This window comes from Bubalus bubalis, chromosome 21, assembly GCF_019923935.1.
Source record: "Bubalus bubalis isolate 160015118507 breed Murrah chromosome 21, NDDB_SH_1, whole genome shotgun sequence".
Taxonomy (NCBI): domain Eukaryota; kingdom Metazoa; phylum Chordata; class Mammalia; order Artiodactyla; family Bovidae; genus Bubalus; species Bubalus bubalis.
This window is the reverse complement of record NC_059177.1, coordinates 47748532-47764810: the sequence shown is the minus strand read 5'-3', so window position 1 is coordinate 47764810 and position 16279 is coordinate 47748532. Positions and strand designations below refer to the sequence as shown.

General features: G+C 46.0%; 1 protein-coding gene across 1 annotated transcript in view; it reads right to left on the bottom strand.

Annotated features, from left to right (window-relative positions):
* Nucleotides 1-1049: 1049 nt before the first annotated feature.
* RFT1 (RFT1 homolog) overlaps nucleotides 1050-16279 on the bottom strand; it is a 40573-nt gene continuing 25343 nt past the window's right edge. The window contains exons 9-13 of the mRNA XM_025272507.3: nucleotides 15804-15934; nucleotides 14567-14711; nucleotides 8438-8543; nucleotides 2923-3172; nucleotides 1050-2597 (exon numbers count right to left, since the gene is read on the bottom strand). Of these exons, the coding sequence (XP_025128292.1) occupies nucleotides 2430-2597; nucleotides 2923-3172; nucleotides 8438-8543; nucleotides 14567-14711; nucleotides 15804-15934 (800 nt within the window). The 3' untranslated portion in view covers nucleotides 1050-2429. The remainder of the gene's footprint in view (nucleotides 2598-2922; nucleotides 3173-8437; nucleotides 8544-14566; nucleotides 14712-15803; nucleotides 15935-16279) is intronic.

Sequence of the window (16279 nt, the reverse complement as noted above, 5' to 3'; positions counted from 1 at the left end):
ACCGGGTGGAGACAGAGACTATGGGCCACACGGGGCTTGCTGCCCAAGTGCTGGAGCCCAGGAGGCAGGTGTTAGTAATGGGAAAACACCTGTTTCCCAAAAGCCTGGGCTATGAGAACTCCTCTTTCTATAAATGAGGAAGCAGGCCACAGCAAAGAGCCCTGGGTGACCATCCCAGCTGGCCATCTCGCCAGAGGAGCTGGCCCTGCCTGGCGGCCAGCCTGGCGCTGACAGCACCACCTGGCTGGCTGTTTGGGGACGAGATGAGATGCGCCCTCGCTGTCAGATGCAGAGCTTCTCCGGGCAGAAAAGCAGAGTGGGAGCTGTGGAACTCATACTCTAAGGAGCTAGGGAGCCAGTGATGCTACTCAGGCAAAGGTGGCTTTCTTCCTAGAGCTGGGCACAGATGCCGTGAACATGAGCAGAACTGGCCCTGGGTCCTGACTCGGGTGAGGATGACAGGGTATGCCAACCCTGGTTTGGCGAAAAAGCTGGTCCCAAAGCCCCACCCCAGAGACACAGATGCCAAAGGTCTGGAGGGGTCCTGGAAACCTACATTTCTGACTCGCAATCCAGGAGATTCTGAGGCAGGTGGTGTGAGGCCCACACTTCAAGTCTGGGGTTAAGTGGGGCGGGGTTGAGGGACAGGGTCCTAGCAAAGAGAGGGGTGGTCAACCGGAAATTGTGAGGGCTGGAGGCTCATGTGTGTGTGTTCAAGAGAGCAAAAAAGTACTTGAGAGGGAGGGCTGCCTTCTCTATGTGCCACCTACCCTACCCCGTGGAGCAATCAGTCCTTCTGAGCTGGGCTGACCCTGCCTGACAACACAGGACCAGCCCCATGCTTCTGGAGGGCCTCTGACTGCTCAGCGACACCTTGCATTTAGCTACTGTCCCTGCAATTAATATAAAGCATTCTCTCTTTGACTAGATACACAGGTGTCCAAGTAACTGGATCCTAGTCTCAGGGGGTCTTTATCCTTGGCCTCTTGGCACTGGCTCTGGACCAGTGGATTTATTTTTACTTAATTAAAACATTTTTTTTTTAAATAAGCGGTTTATTTTGTATTGCAGTATAGCCAATTAACAATGCTGTGATAGTTTCAGGTGGCGAGTGAAGAGACTAAGCCATGCCTATACATGTGTCCATTCTCCCTGGGTCACTGCATTTAAATTTGTGCACTTCAGGTAAACCACCATCTGATACCAGTTGCCCTGTTCTCTGGGTGTAAACACAGAAGGTTTGGGGACATCAGGGCTAGGGGATTATTAACTATCATCACCTAAGATATAGTTTGTGCATGGAGCTCCAAAGGCCAATTACATCTAATTAATACATTAATGACATCAATTAATATATTAATAAGAAAAATGCCTTGCTGCCTGATAACAACGCCTGGTGACCTCACCTGCTGGGTGCAGGGCCCAGAGGCAAGCCTTCACCTGGGCCCACTGTGGCCTGGAGGACCAGACCTGCAGGCCTGCCAGTCTTGTCCTGGAATTCAGGTGCACTGACCAGGGCCAGAAGTAAGGGGTCAGTGGGAAAGGTGCGTGATTCAGTGATACCTGCCATATAGAATTTACCTTATTTTATTCGAATGGAAGAAAGACACCTCTACTCAACTCTAGTTGTCATCTGTACAACCTCCTCATGAGAACTTACAGCCAACTGCAAAGCGGGCTTCCCTTCTGGGAACAAGACAGCTCACGAAGGATCACAGTGCCCTTTCTCCGTGGCCAGACCAGAGATGAGCCGGCTTGCCCCTGCTGTGACGGGAAGGCATGAGGTAGCCTTTGCAGGGACAGCCGTGAAGGGGACAGATGCTGACTTTGCCTGGCTAACTGCTGGAATTGTGATCTGAAAGCCTCTGTGTCTTCATTTCTTGGATTTCCCATTAACATTTCTCCTTCTCTAAAAATCCAGGTCACAGTGGGGAAAGCCACAACTCTGGGAGCAACTTTGTTGTTAACATCACAAAACACCACGTCTCCTTCCTGCTTTTATAGAACATGGTAAATACTCCTGTGGAGGGTCAAGTGGCTATATCTGTCCTTCTGAGCCAGATGATTATGAATGATTGACATCCAAGATAGAATATGTGGGACACAGAGTTCCTAAGGTCAATCATACCCAAGAGGAATTAATACATTACTCAAAAAGAAAAATGCCAATTACTACAAAATGGTGAAAAAAATAATTGTATCGATTTTAAAAGAACTTTTTGGTCTCCCCTTAGAAATGGAACCCCTTGCTATCTGAAACCTCAAATGGATGGTAAGTGTTTGGTCCGGTGGTTTGCTCTGACGACTCACCTGCCTGGGTTGGTCTCACTGCACTGCAGACCCCTGGCCTGGCTCTCCTCCACGGAACACGTGTTCCACCCACAAGACCGCCCCACAGCTGGTCCAGGCGCCACAGGGCTTCCGCAAGGTCATGTCGTTTTGTCAGCGAGTCTGGGCACGCCTAACTGAGTCCTAAGAAAGTGAATCAGCTTGGTTTCTGTGAGGAATGCTGTCCCGAGGGTCACTCCCAGACAGAGGGCCCCCACAGCGATGTGTGCCAGCCGGGCTAGCCAGCCCCGTTCACAGCAGAGGAACATCTGTGGAAAGAAACCACCGTCAGTCCCTGGCCCTCCAGCCATATCGCCTTCCTTTGGGGCAAGCCAGGGAGAGTGGGACTCTACTGCTCCAGCTTCAAATCAGGAAAAGCTGTGACAGCCATGGACTAGGGTCTACTCTGTGCCCACAGGTACCACTGCTCAGTCATTTCTAGCACAAGATGCTGGCCTGAAGCTTAGGGGAAGGGGCACAAGGAAGCAAGTACTTGTCCAGCTGGTTCAGACAGAACAGGAAGGGGATGTCTGGAACAAGGGAGACTAGACAGACTGCAAAAGCATGTGGTGTGAAGGCTATGGGGAGTCTCACCTCTGAAACAGCAGTAATGCCGCCACTGAGGGCAAATGTCCCAAGGAGGACTGGTGACAGGAACAGGCCAGCCAGGGGCCTGTGGGGGCTCTTCCGGTAGTAGCGGTAGATGAAGTAAAGGCTCTGCGTGATCCGAATGCCCATGTTGAAGCAGTTGGCCAAGATGAAGCCCACGCTGCCACACCAATGGGTCAGGACATAAGATAACACCAGGAAGGAAGACGACAGGGCCAGCATTGTAAAATTGTACCTGGGGAGAGGAAGACAGGCAAAGCAGGGCAGTGGGTACCTCATCCCAAGGCAGGGCTGCTGCAAAGAAAGGGGCTGTGAACATGAATTCACCTCTGAGATCCCATGATCCAGGTGATTTTTACATCAAATGTTAAGTGGATAACATGGAAACGTCACTGTCCCCCTCAGCCCTGAATAGAAGAGTAAAAAAATGAACAATTCAATGTATTTATGGTGTTTAAGGATAATAACTGGTTAAGTGACACTTTGTAATCAAAACCCATAAAAATCCTGTTCAGCCTGCCTTAATGTGAGGCGCAAGAATATGACACGGGTTCATGGTTTTGTGTGGACAGGCACTGTGACAGGCACTGTGAGGGCTGTTGGGAATGTGCTGGTGGACAAACACAGGGCCCTTTCCCTGTGGAGCTTGGATCCATCTTACAGACAAGGAAACCAGGCCCAGAGAGGCTGAGGAATCTGCCTAAGGAGTGAACCAACAGCCCAACCTGACCCCTGGCCCCTAAACTGTAGCACTGCTTCCTTTGGGAAAGGCAGAAGCCCTGTAACCTTTGCCAGCAGATCTCACTCAAAGCAAGTGACCAGCTTCCATAACAGAATGGGAAGAGGGAGCAAGGCCTGGCCCACTGTCAGGGTTTCCCAGACTCTCACACATCCCTCCTTGGCTCTCCATCCACCTTTCTAGAGCTCTGTGGGTCCTGTGACTAGAGGGCTTACACTGTTCCTTTCACTTCTCTGATTCCATGGCAGTACATCACTTAGTTATCTTCAGTTTTCAGCTCTCGACTGAATATCAGAAAAGATAAAAATCTTCCAAAAGGCTTGTGGTACAACTATGAACCAAATTCTCCAGCGTCTGGTTTCTGCTGAGCACACAGCAGGCAATCTAAGTATACAGTTGTTGAGGAAACCAAACCCCTTAGATCCCCAAGTTGTGTCAGCTGGGTTAGGAAGCCTCAGAGACCACCACTCAGCTTCTGCACAGGAAGGAGGGGTGGCGAGAATGCCACCGGGTCCCCCAAATGCCTGGGTCCTTGTCCTTTGGCTGACCAAGCCCAAGGTGATATGGGAGACGTAATTATCGGAGTGTGTGGCATCAAGAATACACACACACATACACACACACACCTATACTCTAACAGGGGACAGAGCTTTCATCTAGAATTCCAGAGAAGTAATTAATTTGCTTCTCAGTCGACACAGTTTCTTTTTAATGAGTAATGAATGGAAGTACAAGAGCCCACATCTTTACAGATGAAGCTTCTTCACTAATGCTAATCAATAATCAGAATGGCCAACTTTATAACAAGCCACTGAGGGTGGGCCAGTACTCTGACCAATTTTCCAAAAAGAAGATGATGTGTAATGTTTGGTTCTTCTTCAGACCACAGGTTCATAAACTTTCAAAGTCATGTTCACCCAACTCCAAGCAGAAGGGAAACAATGAATGAAACTGGTAGCTAATTCATGTTAACTCTAGCAGGGACAAGTCACAGTGTGGCTTCTTCGGTGTAGTCACTTGGGAAGCGCTAACAATGAGGACGTCTACTGTTTCTCATTAGAAGAGGGCTCTGCAACTGTTGAACTTTCCAACACAAATCTATAGTCTTAAAGGCATTATCCACTTCAGGATAAAATAAGAATTTTAAAGATAAAATTAAAATGCCACTTTGTAAATCAGTGGGAAATTAGTCAGCGACAATGACTATTTTCTAAGGTTTGGTTAACATAAACAGGAAGTTATTTTTAATCAGGTTTATCAAAAGATAAGCAACTGAAGTGTCCCCCAGTGGCTGCTGGCTGAAAACATCAAGGTACGGCCGTAACAATGTGGCCAGGTAACTACGTAGAGGACGGCACGGGTCTCTTATGTGCCTAGGTGAGAAGACGGCACTTGTCCTTCATTCAGTCAACAGTACGGAGTCCAGCTCCACGTGGGGCACTCAAGGGCCGACAAGTTAGACAAAGGAGCTCTCAATCCTCGGCCTCTGCAGCACCGTCCCCTCTGCCTGGAAGGTTCTAGCCCATCTATACATGGCAGACTCTTCCTGGTCATCGAGGCCTCAGCCTAACGCAACCTTCTCAGAAAGACCTCCTGATCTAAAAGGGCTCCCACTCTCACCCCATAACCCTGTTTTAGTTCTCCATGCTGCTGCTACTGCTAAGTCGCTTCAGTCGTGTCCGACTCTGTGCGACCCCATAGACGGCAGCCCATAGGCTCCACTGTCCCTGGGATTCTCCAGGCAAGAACACTGGAGTGGGTTGCCATTTCCTTCTCCAATGCATGAAAGTGAAAAGTGAAAGTGAAGTCGCTCAGTCGTGTCCGACTCTTAGCGACCCCATGGACTGCAGCCCACCAGGCTCCTCCGCCTATGGGATTTTCCAGGCGAGTACTGGAGTGGGGTGCCATTGCCTTCTCTGTTAGTTCTCCATACAGCACAATTTTCTTATCTATTTACTTGTTTGCTGTCTGCTTCCCTTATTGTCAGCTACAAGAGAGCAGGGATCACGTCTGTTTTGTTCATGGCTGTACTCCTGGAGCTTAAAGCAATGTCTCTTAGAGAACAGATGCTCAAAAAAATTTGTCAAATGAACAAAAGAAAATGAGACAGGCTTAACAAAACACAACCAAGATTCTTCAATGGGGCATAATGTGAAGCCATCAATCTTCTATATAGATTATGAGGTTATTAACAAAAAAGGAACTTGCAGCTCAAAGGACATTCTAATATTTCACATCCAACCAAATGCCTTATTTTTATTAAAAAACAAATACTGATTAACCTGTAGTTCAGTAAGTAAAATAGATGAAAGCTACTCAATCATACTACAAAAAAATCTTATTACTGTTTTATGTCTGGCTAAATTCATAGAAAGGAAAAAAAGGCTGGGGTCAGTGATGAGCTCAGGTGCTCCACGTGTTCAGAACAAGACTGGGGGTTGGGGCCAGGGGCCTAGACAAAAAGGGGGCTTCTACATTTAATACAAACTTGGAGATCATGCTTAAAACCACATTTTACTCTTAGGGGAAGTGAGTTACTTCAAATGAGAATATGGCTCAGTCTTTTCTCTATGTTGACGACTAATACCATGAAAATCATTTTCTAGATTTTAATATGCTGTCCAGGTCCCATTACAACTAACTTAAAAACCTGCTTCCTCTGGTTCAATGCAATATAAGAGAAACCAAAGCAATTAGTCACTGTCTGTACTCCCTCATGATTTGTTGGAAGATAATATATTTTTAATGTTTTAAGCAGGCTTAGTCTTGTTTCTCCCTTTCAACATTAATGCTGCAATTATTTTAACAAAATTCCCTTCAAAGAGAGAGATTCCTAGTCCAGAGTTCTTTCCAACACACTTCAGTACCTTATTTAGTATGTTTTAAATTATATTTTAAAATTATTTCATGTTAGAAGCACCTTTCAAGTAAAAACATAGTATTTTCAAAATTAAACTTAGAGATCTTTTTATCCACTTAAAAAAAAAAAAAAAAGGACAGACTCAAAGCAGTGTATAGCTATAAATTTAACTGTCTGAAGTAAAAACCATGTCTAGACCACATTTGAAAACTATGGGTTGTGACCTAAAAGTGGGCTGGGAAATCAATTTAGAGCATCATGACATGGCAGTTTAAAAAAACTGAAACAGAATTAAAAGCCATCATCAGTGTGTTCTGTACCTGGGGTACTTGTTGCTTTGTGGAAGCCTCGTTTCAGTTACACCTAAATATGCACTGGGTCACAGGGTTCAACAGTTTTTACTCTGAAAGCCGGTCTGGGCCAGCAGTTCCTCAAGCCCTAGCTATCATCAGCGATCTCCTGGAGCTGACTCCTTGGCCCAAGCCCCTAAATTTCAGTTCAGCTGGTGTAGGAGAGGGCTAGAACTTCTGAGGGGTTTAATCAGTCTGGGCTGGGACCACTGCTCTACACTCCAGCTCTCAACTATGGTGTGGCCCATAGGTCACCAAACCTCTGAGACAGGCCACAGTGGGAAGCAGACAAAGGCTGCTGTGAATGAGAGGAAGGGCTCCCCCCGTCTCTGAGGTATCCTTGCCCACCTTCCCGTACCCCACCAGGCCTCTGAGGGGTTTCAACAGCACTCAAGGCACTACAGAGGCAGCCTGAAACCCCCATGGGACCCAGACCTCAAGGGGCAAAGGGATAACGAGAGCCACTGGCCCCATTTCCAACTCCCACCCCGTCTCCTCTCTCTCCTTTGCCGCTAACAGTATTATCCTTCTTCTCAACTACATCCTACAGTGATGTCTTCAGATACTACCTTTCTACTTTTGGCATTTAGGACACAAGAGATGAATGATCCTGGGTGTGGATCAGAGGCTCATACCAGAAGCTGACATCAGAATCATTGAGGAGCTTTAAAGAAAACATTTACATGCTCAGGGGCTACTGATTCTGTAGGTATGGTAGGAGAGAGAGTGGTGGGAGTCGAGTGGACAGGAATCTACATTTCTAACAAGCTCCATTGAGCATTCTGACTCACAACCAGTATTAAGAACTACTGCTTGAAGCTCAGGGCAGAGGTCCCGACCTCAGGGTCAATGGACGGGAGAAAATGTGGCAAATCTTCTATGTGCACTTGAGTCTTTCTCTGAGGAGACATGTCACAGAGCCCTGAGGTTGTCCATAAATCTGCTTTTTTAAAAAAATTTTTATTTCTTTATTGTTGGCCGTGTTGGGTCTTTGTTGCTGTGCTCGTCCTACTCTCTGGTTGCGGTGCTAAAGCTTCTTGTTGTGGTGGCTTCTCTTGCCGTGGAGCATGGGCTCTAGGAGGCCCGGGCTCAGTACTTGTGGCTCATGGGCTTAGTTACTCCAAGGCATGGGGAATCTTCCCAGACCAGGGATCAAACCCGTGCCCCCTGCACTGGTAGGTGGATTCTTAACCACTGGACCATTAGGGAAATACCTGTAGACCTGCCTCTTGAGGAAGCTCCTGAGTAACCCTCTGGAGCACTGGGCAAGGAGGTGGTGGAGGAGGGGTCTTGTCTGGTGCCTGCCTCTGCCAACCAGGACTAACACAGCCCTTCAGGGCCTAGATTTTTCCCTTGACAAAGGGAAGCGAGGAACAGTGGCTGCTCCCCAGCCCTCGTGTGGAGAAGACTCACTGAATGGTGCCTGAGGAAAGCACTGCACTGCAGGCTCTAAAAGAGTCTTCTATAAATACACGTTCAGAATGAAAAGAAAGAAGCTACTTCATTTTGGTGGAAGGCCATGATTACAGGTGTGTCTTGAAGGTTACCCACCTGTCTACCTCCGCTTTGCTCATGGCAGCAAATGTGAAACACTCAGTCACTCCATTGATGGCAAGGAGGAGGACGTAAAGACAGTAGGCTCGGAGTAGGACAGGACCTGTAAGGAAACAACCTGCTGAGATTCCAGAGCCCAAGGGGGAGGCCCCTGTGCATCCTCACATCGGCTGGGTGGCCAGAGAACACCAGAGGGGTCATGAGCCCTGCTGGTGTGGTCACTGGGCAGATGCGTGGTCCTAACTATCTGCAAGGACTCTGAGCATTCCAGCGCACTGACCAAAATAAACAGCTAAAAACAAATGGACAGTTAGGAACAGATATACAGATCTCTTGCTTAGCAACTAAAAGCTTATCTGGCCAGCAAACAAATCTCACTTTTTGAAACAGCATGAAGAAGCCTGCTAGTCTGAGCACTCAGGGACACTAGTGACCCTGCAGGTGAAGACAAAGTCAGCTGAAGCGGCCCTGAAGCAGCCCAGGACTCAGGGGCAGCAGCACACTAAGGAAGTAGAACGCCCACAACTCTGCGGGGAGAGTCAGGGTCCGTAAGGTTATTTTCTTCTAGGTGCTACAGCTAACTAACAAGCTTTGGGGAAATCTGCTAACAGAAGATCAGGAGCCTTAAAATGGAATTGATCCCCTCTTTCTTGTTTTTTTTCTGCTGTGCTATGTGGCTTGTGGGATCTTAGTTCCCTGACCAGGGACTGAACTCAGGCTGTCAGCAGTGAAAGTGTGGAGTTCTAACCTATAGGATGGGAATTCCCTGAGCCCCTCTTTTAAAAGGGCCATTACCGAGAGGCAGTCAAGCAGTTTCCAATAAAATAAACATGAATGCAACCTACGATCCAAAAATTCTACTCCTGGGTATACAACCAGTGGAAATAAATGCAAATGTTCACAAAAACACATGTACAAAAACATCTGTAGCAGCTTTATTCCTAACAGCCCAAAATGACCACAGACAGGAGAAAGGATAAACAACATATGGGCCATCCATACAAAGAAATACTTTTCAGCAATCAAGGAGGAAAAAAAAAACTATTGATCCATGTGAAAACATGCATCAATCTCAAAAACTTCATACTGTGGGAAAGAAGCCAAATGTGAAAGTGCTTACACTGTATAATTTCATTTATACGAAATTCTTTTTAAAAGTAATACTAACCTATGGTGATAAGAAATCAGAGCAGTTCTTGCCGCTGAGGTACAGTGGGGCAGCTGGGTGGAAAGGGCCCTATGAGAACCTTCTGGGGTAACGGAAATGTTCTGTATCTTAATCTGGATATTGGTTACAAGGTGTAGACATTTGTCGAAACTCTTAGGAGTACAGTATTTTACTTTATGTAAATTAGACCTCAATAAAGAAAAAAAAGAAACCACTAAAAGAAAAGGGCAGGCCAGGGGGAGTTCCAGAGTCTCAGAATCTGAAACTTAGTCATGGCTATGAAAGCTGCTTAATATGAAAGGTCCCCGTGCCACGGGGACACTAAATAGTTTCATGGCCATCAAAAATAACAAAAAGAAGTGATATGGTGGTGAGCTGTTGAGGAGGGGAGGCATTCTGTGGTCCTATGATTAGGTCTCAGTCTTCAGTGAGCTTTTGCCTCTGGACTGTGAACTTCACAAACATTTCCAAGTTTTTTGCTCCCCTCTCAGATGAGATAGGATTGCTAGATTAGACTGGAGTTGGGGATCAGCACACCTTACAGACACTGCAAGCTTGGTTCCAGACCACTGCAATAGAGCAAATATTTTAATAAAAAAGGTCACATGAATTTTTTTGGCTTCTCAGTACATATAAAAGTTATGACAACATACTGTATTGTATTAGTTGTGCAACAGCATTATGCCTTAAAAAAAAAGTAGTTACCTTAATTTAAAATCACTTATTGCTAAAAAATGCTACCCATTATCCGAGCCTTCAGCAAGCTGTAATCTTACTGGTGAAGGGGCTTGCCTGATGTTGGTGGTCTAATGGAGTTGATTTCATGGGACTGACTGGATTCATTTGATTTGATTTGGTTTGATCTGACTGAATAAAAAGAACTGCTGTAGTAACAAGAGAATAGACTCTTGTATGATTTCAATACCTTTATACTCTGAAATTTTTGCACTATGTTTTTGTCCCTGGATGTTTCAGGGTCTCCCAGTTTATAGTCTATGGGAACTTGAATAAAATTTGCATCCTACTATTGTGTGAAAAAGATAAAATGTTAAAAAAAAAAAAAAAAACTGTTTTAAATAGGCCTAGGAATGGGATAGTGAGCTATGGGTGAGGAGAAGCATTCTATGGTCCTATGATTAGGTCTCAATCTTTAGTGAGCACGCCTCTGTATTGTGAACTTCCCAAGTATTTCTGAGTTTTTCTCTCCCCATTCAGGTCAGGATGGCTAGATTAGACTGGAGTTGGGAACCAGCACACCTCAGAGATACTGTGGGTCAAACAACCAAAAAACAAAACAAAGACAAAAGGAGTACTAACAGAGTAGCGCTGATGGCCCTCTCTTGGGTTCCACATTTTCATCATGTCAGGTTGCATCTCATTCCCCCAAATTGCTGCAGAAGTAGCTTGGCCCCTGCCACAGCCGTGGGATGACTCCAGCAGAGGAGGCAGGGACTAGGGTCTGCCTGTGCTGGCTCGAGGCTATGCTCAGTGTGCTTCCTGCTTCTCTCCGTCCTCCTCTCTCTAGCAGAGAGGAGCGGGGCTCCTCTCACAACCTGCACCTCTCACTTGGTAACTGAAAGTTGACGCCACGTGGACAGCACGCTGCTTTGCAAGGTGGAGAACACAAACACCGGCATGAAACGGTGATTCGAATAGAAGGGTTTTGAGTCAACTTTTAGGGAAAGAGGTTGGAATTGGGGAACTTGCAGATGGAACCTTAAACTCTGGGTTGAGCTGAGTGGTAGTACCGGTTGAATTAAATTGCCCCCAAAAGTAATGTGATGGGAAAGAATCTGCCTGCAATGCAGGAGACCTGGGTTCGATCCCTGGGTTGGGAAGATTCCCCCTGGAGAAAGGCATGGCAACCCACTTCAGCATTCTTGCCTGGAGAATCCCCATGGACAGAGGGGCTGGTGGCCTACAGTCCATGGAGTCGCAAAGAGTCAGATGCAACTGAGTGACGAACACTTTCACAAAAGTAGTATGAAGTCCTAATCACCAATAACTTAAGAGTATGGTCTATTTGGAAATAGAATCTTTATAATAAGTTAAAATGAGGTCATCAGGATGGGCCCTAATCCATTATGATTGGTGTCCTTATGAAAAGCAGAAGTTTGGGCACAGGGATAGTCACAGAGGGAAGATGATGTGAGTATACACAGGGAGAGGACAGCCACGTGATGGGGGTAATGCATTTCCCAGCCAAAGACTGCCAGCCAACACCAGAAGCTGGGAGAGGTGAGGAAGGAGGCCTCCTCTAGAGCTGCCACAGAGAGCAGAGCTCTGCTGGCTCCTGGATTTCAGACTTCTGCAGAACTGTGAGACAATCAATTTCTGTTCTTACAAGCCACTTGGTTCATGACACACTGTGATCCCAGCTCTAGGAAACTAATATTAGGGGCCTGAGAAGAAAAAAAGATTTTTAAAAAGTGAAAAAGGAGACACTGCTTTGGGAAAGCAAGTGTTCTCCTTACTGGCTGCAAATAATAAGCTCTTCCTTCTCCAAAAAAGAAAAAGTAAAAGAAAGGGCAAGAGAGAAGCACCTAAGAGATGAATGTGAGAAGTCTCAGGGAGATTCATCGAATGTTTGTATTTTCCTTTAGGATGGAAAAGCTAGATATGAGGAAAACGTCTGATCAAAGTCTCAGACCACTTCCACAGCCCCTAATTACACACAAGGCTGAGCCCAAGTACTGCAAAGCAAACCCTCAGTGCTCCACCAAAGTCTGCCTGCGCTGCAGCCAAGTCCCACTTTAGGAAAGCAGCACTGCTGCTGCTGCTGCTAAGTCGCTTCAGTCGTGTCCAACCCTGTGCGACCCCACCGACGGCAGCCCACCAGGCTCCCCCGTCCCTGGGATTCTCCAGGCAAGAACACTGGAGTGGGCTGCCATTTCCTTCTCCAATGCATGAAAGTGAAAAGTGAAAGTGAAGTCGCTCAGTCGTGTCCGACTCTTAGCGACCTCATGGACTGTAGCTTTCCAGGCTCCTCCGTCCATAGGGTTTTCCAGACAAGAGTACTGGAGTGGGGTGCCATTGCCTTCTCCAGGAAAGCAGCACAGAGGTCTCTCAAGGAGCCACTGCAGGTCTGGTCACAGGGGAGTCCACTTCACGGGCAAGGACAAAGGCAACATGCAACTGGGGCAACTGAGGACAGCAGCGCTGCAAGTTCCACTTTCAAAACTAAGTGGCTGGGCTGAGCCATGGAAAGTTCCTCATTCTTTTCTGATTCAGTAAGACTTTCTGGAGAAAGTCAATGTTTTGTGAGTATTTAAAGGAACAAAAAAAGGGCTGTGGCGAGGAGTACTGGAGCGGAGAGCAGCAGTGTTAATATCTTTGGCACAGGAAAGGCATTTGGATTTGCAGCACTAGTCCGGAGAGTCGAGAAGAGGGCAACAAGAAGAGGGGTGGTGTGGAGACAGGGAAGGAAAGCCAGCAGGCACCCTGGGGAGACACACTCACCCTCCCAGAAGGCACACACAGCTGGAAATTTGGTCAAAATGAGAGGGAGCAGTGATGAGGAGACAGATGCTGGAAGACCTTGCTGCGGCAGGGATGTTGATGGAGGCCTGGGTCAGGCAAGAGACAAGGGTCCTAAAGATGTTGCAGTGACTAGAGCAAACCATACATCCTTTTCAGAGACTAAGGAACCAGACCATTCTCAAGATTCTTCTGTCTCTGAAGATGAGACCAAGAGAATATCTTATTGAGTCTAAAATGATTAATGACTTTGACATAAAACATCAGAGACATAATTCATTACCTTCATTTATCAAGTAACACTGACCCTTTTAGCTGACAAATCTATCATCGGTGCTCAAGACTGGCACCAGCATCTCACTTGAGTAAAAGGACCACACAATGACAATGGTTTGTTGATATATCTTCAGTGATTAATGACTTAGGCAAGTGAATACTACGTTGATGGGACAGCCCTTCCCCTGTGGCACTGTCCTGTGGCTGCATTACAAAGGCTGCTCCTTGGTGATTACCTTTCTAGAGGGGCAGAGCTGCTGTGAAATAGCCTGTCCTGCTCTCTGTGCACTGACTTGCTAATGGCTTCCTATAGTTGCCTGACCCAGGGCACTACAAACCACATCATTGGTTTCACAGCAGCTGTTTGTCCAAACCTAATGACCTTTGTTCTTGTGTAGAAACTCAGCCCTTCTTTTCCTAATACTAAATGTTTGGGCCCATTATAGTGGAGACAAAAACATGCCAGTGATCTTGCAGAATGGCATCTGAAAGGGCCGTTTACATTTGAGACAGGGCATTAGAAAAAAGTCTTCAAGGATCTTGTCTAGTGATGTGAGGAATTAAAAACATCTTTGCTCAACCCAAGAGGAAACACTGTAAATGGATTGCTAGTCCGTGACCCAGTGCATCTTGAAACTGGTAAAGTCCCCAGGGCCCAGCGATGCTGTGAGACACTCAGTGGCCTGGGCACCAGGTGTTTCCAAGTTAGACACACTCGATACTTTTCTCTTTCAAAACCCAAGAGTCACTGGATTAAATATACCATTTTATTTGCTGAGATCAATTTCATTCTCTGCAAATGGCTCTGGGTTATCCTTCAGAGGCTTTTATGCATCAGGCCGTGAGATTTATGTGGCACTTACTGTCTTCAGATGTGTTTAGTACCAAGCAGAGACTCATTAGAGCCTGCTCTCTGCCTTCCTCACTTACCCTACAGGGAGCACAGGGAAGCACTTGGCAAAACACATTTGAGGCCTGAAAGGAAAGCTAAGGATTCCTAACAACTTCTCCAAGTGAGGTTGTGGGGACTGATCAACCTGGTGCCAAAGCCCCAACTGCACCCTGAGCTGGTGTGACCTCAGGTGCCCCAGCCATCGGCAATCTTCCTTATACAGACACACATGTCAACCGTATCTAAATTTCATAAGACTCCTCTCCTTCAGTTGGGAAATTAGAACAGATCTGGAAAAAAACTCTGTGCATACCTGATCCTGAGCTAAGCATGGCCCCACCATAGATGTCCAAAACCAGCTGAGAATAGGCAAAGCCAAAAACAGTGATGGTCAGGCCGGTCAGCAGGGCCAGCTTTAGCAGGGACTCCAAAACCGCAGCGGCCACAGCAACATCCTCCTGGGGCCGGGGGAGAAGGAAGGAAGTGGGATGAATCATGAGCTGGAGAGAAACCTCCCATCTGGCTTTCTCCCTTCGCTATTTCATGTATCACTCTTTCAACTGCTGAGAACCATTGCTGCTTTTCTACAGCCTGGGTTTGTTTCTACTCAATTAACAAAAAGAGGAAAAAAGACAAAGTGTGCCTCCTTAAGAAAGCAGGGGAGGGTTAGTTTTTAACTCATTTAGGATAACTTGTCTCAAATGTTGCCTAGGAAACACTCACTTTCCCTCTGACATTTACTCTTAAAGGGACACGTTTTTACAGCACTAGCTAGCTTTGTCAGTGTGCTTCTGACAAACAAGTCCAGTTTCTGGTGTTTCTGTAATTGACACTGAGAAAACATTCCTAAATCAGACTAAGCACCAGATTGGTCCATTTTGAAAAGATATTATGCATGAACTGTTGTCTGCAAAATATATTCTAAGACACATAAGAGGCTAACTAGTTTGCTTTTAATTCTAAGTCAGACATTTTCAATGATTCTAGGAAAAGGGAAGTTTCTACACCCAAATACTCCTGGATTAAATCTCTTCTATTTTTACTGGCCAGACTACGTAGATTCTCAGGGTCAGAATGGAGCTCTGGGCACATCACAGTCCTTAAGAAGCTAAACAACTGTTGTGATGAGCGAGACCAGATGCCCCGTGTTTTCCTCTCCATGCCCTCAATTAGCCTTGCCCCAGTCTCTGCATCCTTCGGCTCATCTTTGGTTCTTGAGAGTCTGAGGAGGGGGGAGGCAGCCTCATTCTTAAACCTTAGACCATAGGAAGGGGTCTGTGCTGCACTGGGGACAGCTATAGAGTTCTGAGAGGGCTGGGACAAAGAAAAGGTCACAGAGGACAAAGGGTGAAAAGAAAGGGCTGATCAGGAGGAAAAGGAGAAGCTGGAAAGAAGAAGTGAGCTCAGGATCTTGCCATCATTCAGAATGTGAGAGGAGAATGAAAACTAGAAGAAAATTTCAGATCAAACAGAGGGAAACAGACAGCTCCTCATTTCTGTCTTGTTGATCCTGTACACTTGGAAGATGGGGACATGAAAACCAAGACTACCTGCTTCTGAAGTGTGGCGTCCTTTTCTCTTTCTAGCACCTTAGCAAAGAATATATAAAAACTCTCCTCTATTGGCTGGAAAAGTAATCTGGCCACAAGGGAGCCAAGATTATTCACTATATCATACACACCTACAAAACAAAAGAAAAAAAAAGAAATAACAGTCTTATTGGTTTTTCTATTTGAATTTTTATAGCACGATTAACATTTTTTCTCATATAATTTTTTAGATTAAACTTTTTGAGATAATTATAGATCCACATGGAGTTGTAAGAAATAAAAGGGAGAACCATGCACCCTTTACCCAGTTCCCCCCAAATAGTAAATTCTTGAAAAGTTACAGCAAAAGATCATTGATATAAATTCAGTCAGGACACAGAACATTTGCATCACTAGTACTTTTTTATAAAAGTCATAATGCCAAGTTGATTTTTTTTTATTTTTATTTCTACTACTTAGGGACAGTATTCAAAAAT